Source organism: Spodoptera frugiperda, chromosome 1, assembly GCF_023101765.2.
Source record: "Spodoptera frugiperda isolate SF20-4 chromosome 1, AGI-APGP_CSIRO_Sfru_2.0, whole genome shotgun sequence".
Lineage (NCBI taxonomy): Eukaryota > Metazoa > Arthropoda > Insecta > Lepidoptera > Noctuidae > Spodoptera > Spodoptera frugiperda.
This window is the reverse complement of record NC_064212.1, coordinates 776,302-795,806: the sequence shown is the minus strand read 5'-3', so window position 1 is coordinate 795,806 and position 19,505 is coordinate 776,302. Positions and strand designations below refer to the sequence as shown.

Below are 19,505 nucleotides of genomic sequence, written 5' to 3'. Positions count from 1 at the left end.
CGATTGCTTATATTGCTTGCCATCAGGTAATGACAAAAAAGGCATGTATGAAAAGAACATTTTAGAAAATCGAGGGATGGCAATGCCTTTTTTTGAGGTAGGAAAATCATCCAATGACTTCTCCCGCCTTGGGTAAGGCGGGAAAACCCTGTTCCTACTCCTGCTTTGAGCCGGAGCCCCGGTAAACCTGCTAGGTAGTCCGCAGCTCCAATTGCCAGAAAAAGGCATGTATGAAAGAAACATTTGAGAAAATTTAGTGATTACAATGCCTTACTGGCCCATTCGATGCGAGCCGTTAACAAACTAAATGAAATGCAAATGACGTCACTGAAATTTTAGTATGTGAAGCATGAGCTGCTATTAAAACATAATTAATTATTAATAAACACTAATTGACTCTGTATTTACGCGGAATCTGTCAAAAATGTCATGACAGATGTGAAATGCTGACGTTTATCATCTGGCCGCTGATAAATAAAATATACGAAGAAATAGAAATAGGTAAATAAACAACCCACCGGCGTTTGGCAGGCATTCAATTCGAATTCCATTGGAATACCATCGCGAAACTAATTTGTAAGAATTTTTCCTTAATAAATATAACTGGCTTTTGTAAACTGATTGTAAAACATGGAGGCAATTTAGGTTTTTAATATAGATGAATAAGGGACCTAAGCTTAATTTAGTATTTTGCTTTCTTACTACAAAGCCTCAAGTTTATATTAGACATTAAAATTGGACTTTTACCAAAACTTTAATTGAACTTTAATCCAAAACTCAATATACTTTACGAAACGAAACCCCAGAAAAACCTATTTCATCATAAACTAATTAAGTGTACTTAACGAGTAATTTAATTTTACGGAAAAACCATCACTGAAATTTCACTCTCACTAGACGCACTGATGATAAGTCAAACAAATATTCTTTCAAACCGCATAAATTCCACAACCAGTTATGCAACAGACAGTTCTTCAACAAATAAATAAAAGTTTTTCCGAAATTCTTCAACTGACATAGAAAAATACATTCCAAACATAACAAAAGTAGAAACTGTGGAAAAACATGCCAATCCCACGATTTTTTTTAAACTTCGTCCATTGACCTTTCGTTGTGCTAGACCATATATACAGGGTGTAACAAAATACCCATATACACCAAGAAGCACTGAATAATACAGGTTTAATAGAATCTCTACACAAAGTTTCAGCCTAAAATTCGTTTTAAAAAAAAAATTGGTTCCAAATTCTTGGTGTCGTATGATTCTTGATTTTAAATCATACAAACGTGTCACAACACTAACGGGGTCGAGACATTTCTTCTGTAAATCTGATCGCCTAGTACCTATCTACCTACTTACCTACCTACTTTTGATTCGCGCGGCGACGGTGCGTGCGTAGGCGTACATTAGACGCTTTGTTTGCCTAGTACCTGTATGCTAAAATTTGATATTAAAATGAAAAATTTATTTAACTTACATTTTTAAAGTGGTTCGATGTGACTATACCGTGATAGTGAATACACAACACACTTTTGCTTGCTTGTAAAACAAATCTCAATCACAGTCACAACAATAACAAACACCTTCTGAATGCTACGTTAAATTAATCTTCTCTCTTACAAACACTGTTACAATACCAACGAAAGATAATTCAACTCCACGTTAAAGAAATTGATAATATTTTTTCGTATAAGCTAAAATTCTAATATTTTTCCGAAATATTGAGATGACTGAAACGTTCATGATGACAATATTATGTCAACACTGACAACTAGGGCTGGCGATCTGAGATCTTCTTCCCGCGAACCAAAAAGGTTGATACCTATTTTAAATCGGTTCACATTATTATTGAATCGGTAATGTAAATTAGATTATGAATGATATTTCTATGTATTCCACTGTAAAGAAATGCATTGAATAGTAGCCTATTAAAATACAATATGTGTGTTTTATCTATTAATTTAATCAAATACGTATTTTAGAAATAAACGTCGAATTTGACTAAAGACTCTTATTAGCCCTGAAAAAGTTTACAACTTAGCCTTAGTTTACAAGTAACTAATGTAGTTACAAATAATATTTGATTTTTACAGTGTCCTTTTAACTATTATGAAATACATCGAACCAATAACGATTAATCGTATTTTCTTTAAATCGGTTTCTTTCGGGGCGAGTCCCCCATTCTGAATGACAATTCCTACTATGTACAGAGAGAGAGAGAGACATCCAAAGAGAGTAGCCAACAGACGATGACAACATTTCCATCTCTCTCACATAATACACTCAAGCAACGTGTGCGACTGGGAAACAAGATTTTATCCTATTTAATATGAAATTAGGGATCTGTGAGTGCGCAACCGTTTTTCAATTTATGTAATGACAATTCTCGTTTCTTATGGATTCCTAGTACTTTTGCATGTTTTTCTCATTAAGACTAAGCTAATTTGCTGAGTTTTTTTTTTAATTCTGTCAATCTTTCTAAACCCCTCCAAGTAAAAATGTGTCCATTAAAAATTTATTGAAGAACGGAACCCACTGGGAGTTTTTTGTACTAGGACACACATAACTTGCATAGAATTGATATTTAGGGTTCATTTGAACACAATATTATGATATGAAACCCTTTTTCGTAACGTCTTCAATGTATGTAATAACAATTCTCGTTTCTTATGGGTTCCTGGTACTTTGCATGTTTTTCTCATTAAGACTAGGTAAGGTAGGTAAGAGTAGGTACCCACAATAGTGAAAGAGGAGACAGAGATTGACAGAAGTTCACGAAAAGCTCAACAAGTTAGTTTAGTCTTAATGAGAAAAACATGCAAAGGTTAAGATTACTTCACTCATTTGTTTGAGACCATCTTTTCTAGTAAAACAAAAATGGTATCTCTTTGTATCACGTAAAGACCAGATAGGTACCTAATTATTTCATATCCTTACGGATACCCTTGTCTATGTACTTAGCGTAATTTAAAATTGGTGCGGGTCGCACGATTCGCATGCTAGCGTGTCTATTAAGAAAAAAAAAATAAGCATCGCGCTAACGGACACGTATGCGGCCGACGAGATTTTCTTTACAAATGTCCGGTGCTTGTACTCGCTCGAGGTTTTGGCTTAGTTTGTCTACAAACATTTTCTTTGTTTTTTATGAAAACCTCTCTTTTTAAAACAATTACCAGAAGAAAAAAAAATGTTACGAAAAATAAATATCCGGAACCCTTTTTTCTTTATTCGAAGAAATACCAGGAGTAAGCGTTTTGATTTTATTTAAGTACATTGAGTGCACTTGCACTGAAACCGATCAGCTGATTTCTTGCAAGTGATGTAATGATTTCATTTCCAAATGTAGGATTTCATGTATGTTATGTATTGGAAAAATTCATAACTTCGTTCCATGAAAACATGAGTTTAAAAAACCCTTCCCGTATAGTTTGTTATGTTATCTAGAAACCGTGCACTTGATGTGTATACCCCCTTTTTGTTACACGTTGTATATACCTACTAGTTTTAATATTTCTGTGAAGTAGACATATCTCTCTGAGATGGCAGATGCATTATATCTGTGAATGGCAGGCTTACCGGGGCTCCGGCTTGAAGCAGGGGTAGGAACGGGGTAGTATTTTGTCAGTAAGAGTCATTCCCTCTAGCCTTACTCAAGGTGGGAGAAGTCATAGGACGTTGTCTTCTCCCGCTTTGGGTGAGCTTCCCCCTCAAAAAAAGCGTATCGTAGGAGCCATCAATGACTACGTTAGTTAACAGAGACTGGGCTGTAGGCCTCTTGTAGAGAAGACCCATAGTCCAGTAGTGGTCTCTTACGGGGCTATTGGTATTTGCAGGTGATCTTCGTGTCGATCCTGATGATTCTATCGACCATGATATTCATGGTCTACGTGGGAGAGTTCTCCAGCATCATCCAGTACCAGTCATACCGGTCTTTCAGCTTCTACAGCAAATACTTGGAATTGCAGGTATGAAGAACTAATGGAACTAGAGGTACTTTGCTAGTTTTTGTAAAGCTAATCGTATGTTTGACTATATTGTAGTATCAAAACTTCTCTGGCGATGAGCTTTACCCCTTAGTATGAGTTTGACTCAACGTTTAAAGGCGCTTTGATTGGCCGGCTCGAATGAACCATCCAATCAGAGCGCCGAACGCGCTCTCGTTTCAATTACTTTAAACGTAAAGCAAATCCGTACTAAGGGCAGAACTGATCACTCATCCATCCATCCGCTCGTTTTTCTCCTTCCCCATAAGAATAAATTGTGATAACTCTCATTGGAACACTGAAAATCGTAGAATCCAATAATATCTACCTTGAACCAAGAATCTCTGTTACCATTCGACGAATGAAACACAAATTAACCGTGTTATTTATGTACCATGGCACCTTCATATTAAAATTAACTTTACGAGTTGCAGTTAACATCACATGACGACACTGAACTGTAAAATATTAAGGAGTAGTAAATGCTGATGTACGAGTATTCGTATTTACGTAATTTAAATGAGAAGCTTTAAGCCGGGTCCAGACGAGTGTAACGTGTAATGTAATCCACCGTGTAATGTAACACGAATTCTACGTGTGGACGGCAGTACGAGCATTACATGTAACACTCGCGCTGAAGAATTCGTGTTACATTACACGGTGGATTACATTACACGTTACACTCGTCTGGACCCGGCTTTACGTGATGTGCCGTCAGTCCGCTCGGTTGAGCGAATGGTCTTTGAAATGGTTTTCAAATAATATTTTAATTACTTGCGTTAAACGATGACTGAACATTTATTGGTCACAGATTATGTCTAAAGGTGTGCCCAGTGTATGGAAGCCTTGTGTTAGATCATGTCTTTTATAAGAGAAAAGCGTATACAGTTTTGTTTGTGTATTTTTATTTTGTGCCTCTATTTAATTGATAGACAACACACATATCGTTTACATCTCCTCTTCGATCACTTAGTAATCGAAGCATCTCCTACACCTCTCTTAAATTTTAAAGAATCCTTAAGCTAAGTGACACGTAATCTATATAAATGATATCTAATTGTACAAGTAAGGGATTATTTTAGGTGCTCCCTCACTCTAAGTACCACTTAATAGTTGAGAGTGGTATCGGAGTGATTGATAAAAAACGGCTATTAGTTTCCTAACTCAAATCTACGCAATCAAAACCAATTTAAAAACCAAGTACAATTTATAAAGTTGTCAACGGCCAATGCATCGACACGAGATTTTGGCAGCACGCTGCACCGGTTGACGTCCGCAGTGGAAAAAATAACAACGTATTGATGTTTCTAGCTCAGGAGAACATAAAAATATCGCACAACACACATTTGTGTATTAAAACCGTTGTTATGTAAGACTTGAATTATGTGAGACGGTCGGATAATTATATTGCTCGATTGCTGAATTACGAGGATTTTGATTAAAATTTCTAATCCTACTGTTTTCGTTAATTTTTGTGCCAATTTTTTAAGAACTCCAAAATAGAGCAGACTGTCTCCTACTTACGTTTTTTATAGACTGTTATCTTTTTTGCATTGGATTTGATTAGATTTTAAGCAGTATCTAAGTCATCTGAATCTGTGGTCTGAATAGTCGCCATGTATGGGTTAAATATAAAATGTTTTATGAATAATGTTCAATCATTGAAAAAAATAGTTCGGTTTTTGGAAACCAATCTTATCCAGTCAAAGAATTGATTTTAATTAAATTCGTAGTCGAATATGATGTTTGGATAATACACTCTGGAACGATCAAAGAGCTTCACTAGAGGACTGACCGACAGACAGACAGACATTTTGTTTTTTCTATTATTTTTATATAATTTGATTCCCGGTCTATTTGAAATAAATAATTTTGACTTTGACTTTGAAATCCTAACCAAAGATATATTTTTTCCTTTTGTCAGGAGTTTATGAAAAACAACAGGGTGTCCAATTACCTTGTGACGATAGTGAACAAGTACACCCTGCACTTGTGGCGAGAGAGCAGAGGACTGCAGATACCTCACTTCTTGAAGGACGCACCCCTCTCCCTCCGGCTGAGGATCATGTCGGCAGCCTACCTGCATCACATCTCCAGGGTACTGTACTAACATTCTTTGTCCTGACCTGGCTTTTAAGGTTTAGGTTGATAAGGGTGAAAAAGCCATGCTTCGGCACGAACGGGCTGGCTCGACCGGAGTGATACCACGGCCAAAACAGAAAACCGACGTGAAGGCACGCTTGCGCTGCGTGAATGTGGTTACCGTAGGCCCAATTACCCTCCAAATCTTCTATTCCAAATCTCCGATTCCCCAACAATCCTTAAATTCCTAATCCCTAAATTAATGTACTAACTAATAACTAACGGAAAATATATGCACTAATTAGATCCTTAGTAGAATTTCAACTGGAGTACCTGCTTACTTGTTAAATTTATTACAGCATCACATATTTGAGAGGTGTGAACCGGCTTTCTTGAGGCAACTGGTCGGTTGCCTGCAGGTCTATACTTACAATGAAGGTAAATAGATGGATTTTTATCTTCATTGTTTTGGCTCCGATCTCAATGTCTCATTCTAATAGAAAATCATATTAATGGTACATAGCAAACACATACTACACCACTATAATCTGACCTTTAAATCTGTGGAAAGATCATACAAAGCCAGACCATAACAAACTGGTTTTGTATAGTTTGATGTGTAGTCTTGTATACTACCTATACTCCGATAGTTTAGACGCATTTTTCTCATTGATATTTTTGCTTTATTTTTTCGTATTACGATACATACATACATAACCACACGTCTGTCTCCCATGGAGGTAGGCAGAGACAATGGAACGCCAATTGCTGCGACTCTTACACACCTTTTTCGCATCATCAACAGTCATTACACACTCGTATTACGATATAATTCATAATGTGCTTATGTTAAAGGGATGTACGTGGTGAAAGAGAGTGAGATCACGGATGCGATGTACGTGATACACACTGGCAAAGTGAGGGAGACTTGCGAGGAGATGGACGCCACAGCCGCCAGTGGCAGGGTCTACCCTGCAGGCTCCTACTTCGGCATCGTGAGTAACTCCCGTCTTGTTTCCATGTTCCCTTTAAACAGAATTCTGTATGATAGGATTCAGTCAATCACTGACGAGAATTTCTATACCAGTGTTCTATTGCCCATTTCTAACAATAGGACTAGACACAATACCTCTAAATTATACAATCGTGTTACTCTTACAATATTTCAGACGCAAGGATTATTTCGCAACACCCCGTACACTCACTCGTATGAAACGGTGATCAAGTCACAGGTGCTTACTCTGAAACTCGACGACTGGGAGTACCTGCTGAAACATTTTCCGTACAGCAAAAACACTATACATAAACATATGAGGCAATTAGGAGACGATCATAGGAAACGTGGTAACTGGCCTGGAGGTCCTCCGGTAGACCCTTCTCTTACCCCTGCACGACTAACTGAATCCACTGACCTAATGGATGCTCCTCAGGAACATTCGCGACATCCAGGAGGCACAAGGCTTTTTGAAAGTGATTTTGATCAAAACAAATTTGTGCCCCCACCATCTATGAGGAGATTATCGCATTCTGATTTATCAGAAGAGCAGACAAAATCAGAAGCAGTTGTGCAAAAAGAAGAAGAAGAAGAAGCAATTGTTACCGTAGAAAAACAAAAACAAAAACAAATTGGTTTTTTTACAAAAGTAGGTCGCACTGCCAAGAAGCTAATGGGTAGAGTCTCTGATCCTGATATATTAACTGCAGTATCCGGTGAAGGCAAAGACGAGCTTTTACTCGAAGAAGACGAAGAAGCAACCGAGGCCTTGCTTGCCCAGTTTGATGCAGCAAAAAAACTTGCTGAAAAGGAACTAAATTTAAAAAAACTCAGATCTCGCCGTAAAAACATGTTTAAAGCCCCAATAGAAGATGAAAATACGGAAAAGCAAATGTTTTCTTTGGATATAGACGAGCCTGGTCCTGAAAGATCAGAATCTCAACCATTTGTAGTCCGACCTCTTCGAATTCGCGATTCAGACACAGGCTTCACTTCTAAAGACGACCCTAACAAAGATATTTTGAAGCTAGGAGGACGCTCAAAATCTAAAACAGGCCGTGATTCAATGTTGTCTGAAGGTAAAAGAGACGCTACTGCTACTACAGATACTACAAATAAAGAAAAGGAATTAGCTCATGTGTCTTTAGCTAACAAAACTGATGAAATGGCTGATAAAAGGACTGCTGCGGATACAATGACTAAATTACTAATACCAACTAAACGATCATCGGAAATACAACTTGCTATGGATATAGCAACGACAGAGTCCAATAGTACGGCTGTCACTACAAAAGAATCCTCATTAGCAGATGCTACCTTAGGAGCTATTGATTCTAAAACAAAGCGACCTCTCAGTCCACCAACAATTGGCTCATCTAAAGCTGCAACAGGTGCAGTAACATCGGATGTCCAAGTTGTAATTGATATGACAGAAGCAGATTCAAAACTGACCGAAGAAAGAAAAGAAAGCGGAAGTACGCTTAAGGAAAACTTAAATACTATGTTAGATAAATTAACAACTTCTATAGAGGAAAAGGTAGGTGCAATAGAAAGTAAATTGCATGAAGACAAGACTATAGAAGATAAGAAAACAAAGGAAGACGCAGAAGAGAAAGAAATTATTATATCCTCTAGTGAAACTTCAGCGAATGAAGAGGAGATTATGGAAACCACGCTAATGGTACAAACCCCTTATATCGATAAATCAGAACCGACACCTACAATAGATACTAAAGATACAGTTAATTTACCTCCTGGCCCTGATCAAGACATAAAGAAAACTCAGCCCAATACGACTGAAGAAAATGTTATAGAAAAGGCACTTGATCTTTTATATCCTGATTTGGAAACTGAGAATAAAGTAAAAGAAGTTAGTAGCCCACAAACAAATGAAACCCTCAAGCCCATTGGACAGGAAGTTGTGCAAGGTATTCTAAAGTCTACTCAGGCTCCTCCAGCAACGAGTATACAAACCAGTCCACCTGTCAGAGAAACTGCTCCCGAACAAGCAAGTACAAGTGTTCAAGCTGCCCAAGATATTAGTAAACCACCTCTTAATCCGATATCTACAGGCACGCAAGCATCCCTGGCCTCTACCAGTGTTCAAGTTTCCAAACACCAAGAGGATGTTGATACACCTCAAGATGACAAAAGTATGCAAGCTGCACAACGTGGTAGAGATACTACAGCTACTAAAGATGTAACAGGTACCCAAACACCTCTTGTAATTAAGGATGAACAGCCTAATCTAGGTACCAAAGATGTGCATCCCACCAAGACGGATTCTAGTAAATCAGAGGGCATCGAAAAATTAGTGTCATTTTTGTCAGAAACAACCATCAGATCTGAAGAACTCAAAGTTAGTTCTAGAGTTGTTGATCCACAACCCCCGCCACCATTTGAGGAAGTAGAAGCGCGTAAGAGTTCATTTGCGAAAAATACGATAATTTTCGAACCTACTGCTATTCTTTCGGAGAATAAACTTACTCCTGAACCTTCGTTGCAACCCATAAAGCTACCACCGGTATCTGCTTCTGAATTAAAACTAACCCAATATTTATCCGAAGAAGAAATTATGCCTGCCATAGATCTCGATACAACAACTGTCTCGAAAACATCTGATGATCCGGCCTCAGCTGGGCCATCGAAAGCTGTGGAGTCAGCACTAAAATCTGAGAAACAACCTGACGATACGAAAAAGGAGCAAACTTCTGCTGAAGAAGTTAAGGGGAAAGACACTCGACCATCGCCCTCTAGGCGGTTCGTTCGCGTGCGATACGAGGAAAATGACGCTGAAAAGAAACTGCCAGAAATTTTGCAGGAGAGTAAAGATGATGTGGCAGCCTCCTCAGACCAGCATCTGAATTATTTCACCATGGACAGTGATGAGCCTAATCCAACAAATGCTCAACAAAGTGCTAATGAGGATCAGAGCTCGCAGAGTCAAACATCCGAGCCAAATGCTTCTGGTGTGAATAAAAATAAAAATGCTTCCTATAAAAGACGCTCAGATTGAATGAAGTTTTGCGTAAAATATAGGTACATGACATGTATTTTAACTAATTTAGTTACTTTTTAGATACAATTATTTTAATTCGTATAAGTTCTTTAGTTTGTTATTAGTTTTAAACATTGTTCTATAATAAAATGTTATTTAATGGTTTATTTCGTTCGCATTAGCGAATAAATGTACAATTGTTGTATAAGCTACATGACATGCGTTGTTACACAATTACTGCATTTTTGTTCCCTGACTGTACCTATCTCTATCACATCTTGGATGACGCGATGCAAAGCCCTTTAACATCTGAATGTCTCCACCCTCATCCTAAGTTACCAGTTGTGTCCTTCAATTAATATAAATTCATTCGACATTAAGGTCTCACTAAATCAAACACAGTTATTCTAAAAAAGCCTTTATTACAAAACTCTCTTAGTTCATAACATAACAACGATAAAATCCGTAACAAGATGATTTGTACCGAACATCAACAATAATTAGCTAACTCAGTAACATTGCTCTGGTATTAAATATTTGCCATCTAATATGCTGTCTTTCACTTTGATATATTTTACTTTAGACTTTACTTATATTGGAATGCCCAGCACTGTTCACACTCTCTGGTGTTTCGAGTTTGTCATTCTGTGCGACCTCCCTTAGTCTCGTTCCGTGGTCTTAAGTTACTTAAATGCTTGGGTGTACATTGCTTAACTTACGATTAACTTATTACTAAGATTACGGTTTCCTAAATATAAGATTATAGCGTATGTTGACCGCCATCTTGGATTGGTCTCAAGTTTAAGTTGTTTGTGGACAGCTTCTGTAACAAAATGAAAGAAATTGTTAATATTTATGTCCTCGTGTGTTATAAAGTTTGCTAGGAGTCGCCGGTGCTGACGGTCAGCGCAATTTTTACGATCTACTGTCTATTTCCAGTGACAGCATTTCAATATAATTATAAAACTACAGGAAACGTGATTGACGTCATATCGTGCACTCTAAATTGCGGAATTATATTTCATTTCGATTCTATATAAAAAATAAATAGTTTAGAAAATATTTACGGAGTCTTTAAATGTCGCAATAATCCGTTATTTATGTTTAAAATTGTCTGCGGTACGGTCACCACTATTTATGAATATGGAGGAACATCAAGAAATTATGACGCGCCCGTGTCCGTGGGCGGGTCGGAATATCTTCTCGCTTTTGATGATTATAATATTAATGTGGTTTGCAGCCGTCACTATCTGAAATTTACTCAAAACCGAGACCTTGCAGTTGCTGATTATAAGAATTTATATTTATAAATTGTTTCGTTTTATATCGGATTAATGGGGCTATCATTTTAACTGTGATCTTGGACGTTTTATAATTTGTATATGTACCTATGTACATATGTATGTGTGGAAAAATCTAAATACATAGTTACGTGAGTAAGCTGAAATACATAATAATGAAATTAGTATGTCTCACGAATGTTATAATATAATCTAAATTATGTTTAATGTTTAGTTATTCTATCTTTCAGGCTTGAGGCACATAAGGGTGTGCAACATCATTACCATCTAAGTAGCATAAGAACTCAAGTGTTTTATGTAGTAGGACAATTAAAGATATATAGATAAAGATCGTGTCCTTAAAGGTCTTCCGCTCTACATTGCAGTACAAACTGACAAATGATGAATGGATGAAATACATAGATTACTGTGGGGAAAACAGAAAACAATACTATGTTGAAGCTTTTCATAGAAAGCTTTGCTATAAATTATTAATTTACATAATACCAGTACCTACATACAAAAGTACATATGTATATTATAAACATAGATGCAGTTACCGTCGGAAACGTTAATGTTTCCGCCCATTGCGCGTTATTTTTAAATCTTGCTTTATTGTTCGGAAACCGCTTAAGAAACTACTCGAGAATAATTTTGAAGATCAAACACAGAGGATATACTGTTTTTCTTGAAAAATATAACTGTTATCTTCAAGTCCCGGTGTTCTAAGAAAAATAAAACTAGGGTGTCTTCAAATCCCGAATGTACAGGTACTCGAGTAACTCATAGGTAAGCCTGTTCCATCGTCGGCCACAACACCGCTTACTATCAGGCGAGATGGTAGCCAAACGCTATCCTGCTTATAACCGTCATAACTTTAACTACTGATGCTCCGTGACGAGAACGTTACACGAGTTTAAATATAATTTAAGGGTAAATAAATAGTAAGTATTAATTACACAGTTTAGTGATTTGGCCTATAATAAAACGCGTATAAACTCTAAAAACTTATATAGTTATCCAATTAAATACAACCTGAGACATATAGCATTCAACAAGAAGGTTCGAGCATTAATCACCACGCTTCCTCAATGCGGGATAGCAATTTCTAACTTATGATCAGAAATTATAAGTTTATTAGGTTGTGGCCCAGTAAGGCTGATGCCTAATCCGGAGCTGCGGACTACCTAGCGGGTTTACCGGGGCAGGAGATGGAACGGGGTGGTTTTTAGTCAGTAAGAGTCTGACACTCCCTCTCGCCTCGCCCAAGGCGGGAGAAGTAATTGGACGATTTTCCACCCTCAAAAAAAAATATAGGTTAGGTTAGGTTTCCTCACGATGTTTTCCTTCACCGTGATTCAATGGTGAGCAAAACACTACAATGTGATTATAACTCGCATTCGTAGAAAAATGTCGCAGCACTGTCAGCAGCAGATATTTCAATGGATGACAAATTAACAAGAACTCCGCGGCCGGAAACTGTTGTTGACACACAAGCTGACAGTGGTAAATTGATCACATGAAAAACGTGAACTTTCAATGATTTTGAAAGAACTCCTAACAATAAGGACTAGGCTTAGGCACGTCAATATTTTCCTTAATTAGACATTTGATTAAGATGAAGAATGTGATGCTGATTTCATTTTTTCGGTGTTGCTACCGAAAAAATGTGTGGATTGAGAGTGGATTTTTTAGGGGAAATATCATCCAATAACTTCTCCCGGCTTGGGCAAGGCGAGTGGGAGTGTCAGACTCTTATTGACTAAAAACCACCCCGCTCCTACTACTGCTTTTCGAGCCGGAGCCCCGGTAACCCGCTAGACAGTCCGCAGTTCCCGTGACTACCGTGAATAGACCCAACACTACAATTATGCTATTTGTTGAATACGAAGTCCTATAGCCGTTAGGCAAGAGCCAAAACTTATTTTAGGCTTAATAGCTTGTAAAAAAAGTACTGCAGAAAGAGGAGACAATAAAATTTGAACCCCGAAAACACATTGATTCATTGATTCTGAAGCAGGAAACAATAAATCATAATTTCGGATAAGGTGATTTTAGTTCTTTCTTGTTTGTATCTCTATGACTACTTGTAAAAGTGTACTCTAAAATAACTTAATACCAGTAATGACGTGATTGAAAATGTTACGGTTATGATTTCCTGTACAAACTTTTAACCAGAGTTTGCACAAATTGTCAGTAGCTACTGAAACACATTATAGGGTTTTACATCCTTTAGATCTTTTACGACGTCCATAAAAGCTTGAGTTCAAGTACAGCGTTTTAACAACACGTAAATTATCGCGAGCGTATCAACAAACTGTACGCGGTAGTTTACTGTCACTCAGCGCCAAATCTTCTTTGATAAAATAACTACAAATCTTCGACAGGCCGTCACACAGATTCACAGATTTTTCATCACATTTTTATGTCAGTTGGCACAGTAACGCGGTAATCTAAATTTCTTTCCTCTATTTTCATCACCATGGCGCGGTATTGACGACGTCCATTGCCGCCATGATTGATTGCGATCGTTAACCAAGCTGTCGCTACATTTCCAATTCGTTTTCGGATAGATTTAGCTCCCACCATCCATCTTCTCACGTCTAGATACTTTGCGTCATCCTAACTATTGTTTTCGACATTTCTTTACTTCAAATTTTATTTGTATCTATTTTAAAAACGAAGGTTAATCTCAAACATAAATAGACGACGTCGCTATTTTCATTTGGGGACATTTTATTTTTTCATATCAGTATTTTTAAATCGCGTTGTCAACTATCGTGATGGTTTTATTTTTGAACTTGTTTTTGTTTCGTTTGCTTGCGTGTTTGTGTGTCGATTGCGAATCTAGAATTCAATTCATAATTTACGTGCGTCCATACATTTTCTCAATTTTCTGTTATAGTGCCATTATTCTTATTGGCATTCCGATAGTAAACTACAGTCGTTGTCGTCTGTTTAACATCAAACAGATCTCTGTTACGTATGTATGACTGTGGGCGGTAAGCATGTTAATAAATTATTGGCCGTACAATATTGTTTAGTCTGTGTATGTAATGTTTATTACAAAAAGCTCTCGGCCAACACAAAAGTGAATTGAAACCAGTCATCGATGGGTTTGTAATAAAAGTGAATTACGTTCGTTCCTGCAACACAAGCAACATGTAGGAATAAATGTTTGCGGAGTTATTATTTATCGCCGACATCTCGACTTGTACCTACATGTAGTTTCTAGAGATTATAAAATTTCAAAGAAAACATGTGTCTTCCATCTCTCTGAAGTATGACTGGGTCATTGTTTTTACTTCATATCTCAACAAAGTAACGTCTCAATTTAGTAATAGCTATTATACATTTTCTATTATTCGCGAATTTCTCTACTGATGACTTTATTTCTTTTGAACTCGTAAACATTAGGCGCCATGAAAGTGTAATTATGCTGGCTGATAAAATGCTGTATGAAAATGTTCAGCAAGTTTAGCAAAGTAATGTTTTGACGTGTTGATTAGCGGCTGGCTACACAGCCATCAGCCACACACCCGCTGAAGTACATGTTGTTTTGATTCCCTGTAAATGTGTTTGCATCTGGTAGAACGTTTGTTTATCGTCCAGTTCGTATGTCATCAGAATTCTGGCTCTGTTCGAGCCCCCGTCACCGGTTGACATGTTTACAGCCGCACAATTGGACCCGCATCATTTAGAATCAAAAAACAATTGGCAAAAAGACAATTTTTATGTAAAGCCCGACTTGATATATCTGCGTTTCCACGCTCTGCGTCTTATGACTTGCCATTCAGTATTTCAGTTGGATTATTTCGGTAATTTTAGACGCGGGAATGTTATGATTTCTGTGGAGAAGCCGCAGGCGCCGGTCGGCGAACTATTTTAGTTATCCGACCTCCAATAACGCGATGCTGTACGAATCAACAACTATCGTTTCGACATCCGAAATGAGTTTTATGCCGGCTGATATTTTTACAGTGGTCATCGTAAATACAAGTGTTTATTTTTAATTAAAAGTAAATAGCGTCTGTGTATTTGGCACTCATTGGTCATTAGTTAGCAATTCTTTTGATCTTGTCTATGGGAATGTTTGCGTGTAATTTAGTGAGAACAAGTTATGGCCACGTTTGTTTATCTTTGGATATAGATTCCTATCGATTTATAATGACACCGAAAGTTTGATTAATTAAAAAAATATAAGAATTTGATATTTTTACCGATTTTCCTCGTAATACGAACGCACTTTAAAACACTTTGGGAAGCTTACGTGCAGGTAATGAGTTGGTAATGAGCACCTCAGAACATCCCCGAGTACAGCAGCCAGAGACTGGCGAGGAGCAGCACCAGGATGAGGTAGGTGGCGATGAGGTTGGTGGTCTCGTGGTTGGGCATGATGGCTACGTGACACCTTCACCGGACAAACGGCTCCAAGGAACTGAGGGGTCGCTGGAGCAAGCCGCGCGCCCGTCGCCTACGTAGGCCACGCCTATTTCTCACGCCAAATACTTTCAACATTTATAAATATGAATGTACGTTAATAGACCGTCCGTATGGTGACAGGTGGCTCAGATTTTGCGGATAATTAACATTGCGATGCGGCGGTAACTGCGGGCCATTCGCACATGGTTCAATTTATTTTCCAGGTTCTAGAATGTCCTTATGGAGAAGCTGCAGGTGGTAAACTTAAGTAATCGCACAAACAATCACTGTCCACGAACACACTGACCAACCTGTCGGTAGTTAGAAGACCGTGGAGTAGAGTAGCCAGAGGAAGAACAGCAGGATGACGAGGATCATGTAGGTGGCGGCCAGGTTGACCGTCTCCGCGTTGATCGGCATGGTTGCTATGTAACGGAGCAGGCTGGACTGATCGCACGAGGATCTACCAACCGCTTGAACCACCAAATTTGCGTCAGAGCACAGGGCCCAACTTTATTATGGAAGGATGCTCCAGATTTTTTTCATTTTATTCTTTGAGATTTTTTGTGCAGTTATTAATTTAAGGATATAATTATTATTTAACATCTTATTGTATAAAAGGCATACGATGTTTTGTCCCTACATTACAACGTAAATAAAATAAATTACGAAAGCACTAAACTGCGCCGGTAAATCCATCCATCTTTTCTAAAACAATCTTCCTCTGAGACAAATTCGAGTAGACGACACATTTATGCGCATATTCTTTAACGAACATAATAAAACAACATATTATACTGGTCTCCCTTAGTCTTAGAGTGGGTTTGAAGTATAATAAAATAAAACTCGTGTGGGTAATTTATAGAAAATAGTTTATTCGGTACAATAGAATCAGCAGCCACCAGATTTCCAGTCCTTTAGAAATTTCGGCAGCGCACAAATTATGTAATAAGCGTGGCATTCATGATTCCAGTGTTATTTTTGATACGCAGACACACTAGTGCGCTCAGTCACGAATCTGAAGCCGCAATAAAAAAACAAAAAGGCAGATTTTGTTCACACAGTCACTGTACTCACATTTTGTCCTTAAAATGCAGAATACATGAGCCATAGCGACACCAGCAGCAGCAGCAGGATGCAGTAGGTGGCCACCAGGTTGGTTCCTTCCGCGGAGTTCATGGTTGTTACCTCGTACGCGCTACAGACGAGATTGAGCACAACACTGAGGGACAGAGCCTCATATACTTGTTTCTAATTGTTCAAAACGTGACGAATACGTTCTATTTTTTGTTTTTTGGCGACGCATGTGATTAATTGGCTGTCTTGTAAAAATTCTTCGTTGTTAAAATTCTGCATTTATTTACAAATTTACGCTTTCGACTAATGTCCCTTTTAATTTTGTTTGCATACCGTTTTGGCATCGTGACGGGATCAAAATTATTTGGTTGTTTCTTACGAAGTTGAATCATTGTTTACAATTTCCTTTTGTTTTCTCCAAAGTTTCGAGTGTCTCGCCTTTAAATCGCATTACGTTTGTTTTATTAATAAGTCTTTCATATTTCAGATGTTTATTACGTGCACTTGCGCATGAAATGGGATGGTTATGAAATATATTTTAGTCGTCTTCATCTTGTCTGGCAAGGAGAGACGTTTCCTGTGAGTTTTTTTGCAAAAAATGCAAAGTATTGAGAAATTTTATCAAAGTGGCAAAAAACGTTAAAAAAATGTCTGGAATTCTCCAGCGGCGTCGAGTCCGGTCCTGTGTTCAATTCACATTTATGGAGTATGATAAACCGAGCTATTTCCGCGCTGGAGCTTCGGTAGTACGCGCTGAGCTTAATCCGTACGCGTACTATGCACTCGAGTTTTTCGAAAGCGGATCACTGGATGTTGCGATGTTGCGCAAATATTTATCCAGATCGATATTGAAATTACAACTTCATAATATTTGTTTACTATTACTCGAACAAGTGGTTTATTTAACTCATGCCTGATGCTTTTTGTTTCTCTCCGATTTCTGTTTGATAGAAAAAGATTGAGCGATTACGAATCTACGGATTAAGATGGCGATCCGAATTTAAATTCAATTCAATTGGATATTAAACTTATAATATAAACCATAATTAAGGTTTTGGTGACACGTACAATACGTTCATAGCTAAAAGAGAAAACACTTAAGCAACTTAACCTTCCCATCAATTTCCCTGAATCTCAGTTTTATACCACTGCTTGGTAATTGACTTGCAATGTACTCACTCCCTTATTCTCCCTTATACTTCCATATTTACCACTAAGTTAATACAGAGAGGAGGAGATGTAATAACTGGCGTACACGCATTCTGTTTAAGGGATTTTCCTTAAACAGAATTATTCCACGATACAAACCGGGCGTGGTTCTTTATGCGATCCCACATGATGGAAAAAATACTGCAAAACCATAGCCGATTGTCCAAGATTGAATTAAAATAGAAGAAATGTTTTAATGTGCCACTTTCTAAGCGCTTATAACCTACTCCTACATATTTTTACTTATCATTGGGCAGGACCGACTTTTGTGTCACAGTGCACAATCACTATAACATCTCCTCTTTATACTTGCTTCATGATACTTACTTCAAACGTGGCTAGGCAACAGAAGTCTCTATAATTCATCCTCAAAAATAAAAGTGTGTAGGTAGGTATATAATGATAATAGATAGTGAATCATTCAGCCGCTCGGTCGCGTTGCACTTTTTATTTTTCACAATTTTTGATGCCAAATGGGAGCATCATAAATATATTTTTTTTATGACAGTTGGGTAGCTACCGGTATTAAGTAGTTGCGGTTTCGGTATTTGGGCGTCGAAGCAATTGGACTTTAACCTTTCTATCTATGTGATATACATAATTTACGCCGATTTTTATTTAAAATATCTCTCTTCTTCTCTCTATCTTTTGAGGGCTTATAAAACGAATATGTACCTATATTTATCAGGAGTTTAGTCTTTGTATTTACTTCTTTATAAAACGTTATCCCACTCTAGGCTTTTCTTCTGTGTCGTGGGTGCGTTTACAAACATACACATTCACATACACATGACAACTATTACATATGGTTAAATTGATTATTGCCTTATGCTACATGAAACTCATAACATAACTGGTAAAAAGTTTAAGCATACCCGTTACTGAAATCGGCTAGGATTACGATCATTATGTTCGGGGAAAGCTACTATACCTATGTTTAATTAGGCGGTAGAAGTCATTGGATGATTTTCCCCCCTTAAAAAAAACCTATGTATAATAGGTAAATATCCCATATAGGTAACTACAATAACCAACTTAATAACATAAATAGCATTGTGTTATCAAGTGACAAATTACAGAAGTGAGAGTGAGGCTCGCCCCCGCAGCCTCGCAGTGAGCAGTGACACTTTGGGGCCACTGCACTGAAATAGATGACTCCAGCCATCCCGTCTTCCTCCCCCCACTCTCCCAAATATCTTCAGAGTTTATGGCCGCAGTAATAAAATGTGTCCATGGTCAAACGTTTATTTCAATATCGGTTGGGTAAATGATGATTGAACGGCGCGTGGAATTAGTGATCGCTAATTTGATTGTTTTGCTAAAAGTGTATACATATTTATCTCTTCTTTCTTTTAAAAACGTTTCTTCAAACTAGGTTTTTCTCCTGTGTCGAGGGTGCGTTTACAAACATACAAGTTCACCTACACATGATACCCAGACCCGAAACTTTGTAGAGCAC

At 37.7% G+C, this 19,505-nt stretch overlaps 1 protein-coding gene and 1 long non-coding RNA gene across 3 annotated transcripts in view; one reads left to right on the top strand and one right to left on the bottom strand.

Annotated features, from left to right (window-relative positions):
• The window catches only part of LOC118273281 (uncharacterized), a 30,744-nt gene extending 20,411 nt beyond the window's left edge, over positions 1 to 10,333 (top strand). The window contains exons 38-42 of the mRNA XM_035590180.2: positions 3,835 to 3,966; positions 5,909 to 6,082; positions 6,426 to 6,504; positions 6,922 to 7,061; positions 7,236 to 10,333. Of these exons, the coding sequence (XP_035446073.2) occupies positions 3,835 to 3,966; positions 5,909 to 6,082; positions 6,426 to 6,504; positions 6,922 to 7,061; positions 7,236 to 10,076 (3,366 nt within the window). The 3' untranslated portion in view covers positions 10,077 to 10,333. The remainder of the gene's footprint in view (positions 1 to 3,834; positions 3,967 to 5,908; positions 6,083 to 6,425; positions 6,505 to 6,921; positions 7,062 to 7,235) is intronic.
• A 127-nt stretch (positions 10,334 to 10,460) lies between these two features.
• LOC118273460 (uncharacterized) lies at positions 10,461 to 17,662 on the bottom strand. Of its 2 annotated transcripts, none has more exons than XR_004783416.2 (2): positions 16,838 to 17,662; positions 10,461 to 10,881 (listed from the first exon to the last, which is right to left on the bottom strand). It is a non-coding gene; the product is annotated as an uncharacterized LOC118273460 (long non-coding RNA). The 2 variants fall into 2 exon arrangements; XR_007705469.1 differs by lacking the exon at positions 16,838 to 17,662 and adding an exon at positions 15,609 to 16,065.
• Between the last annotated feature and the right edge of the window lie 1,843 nt (positions 17,663 to 19,505).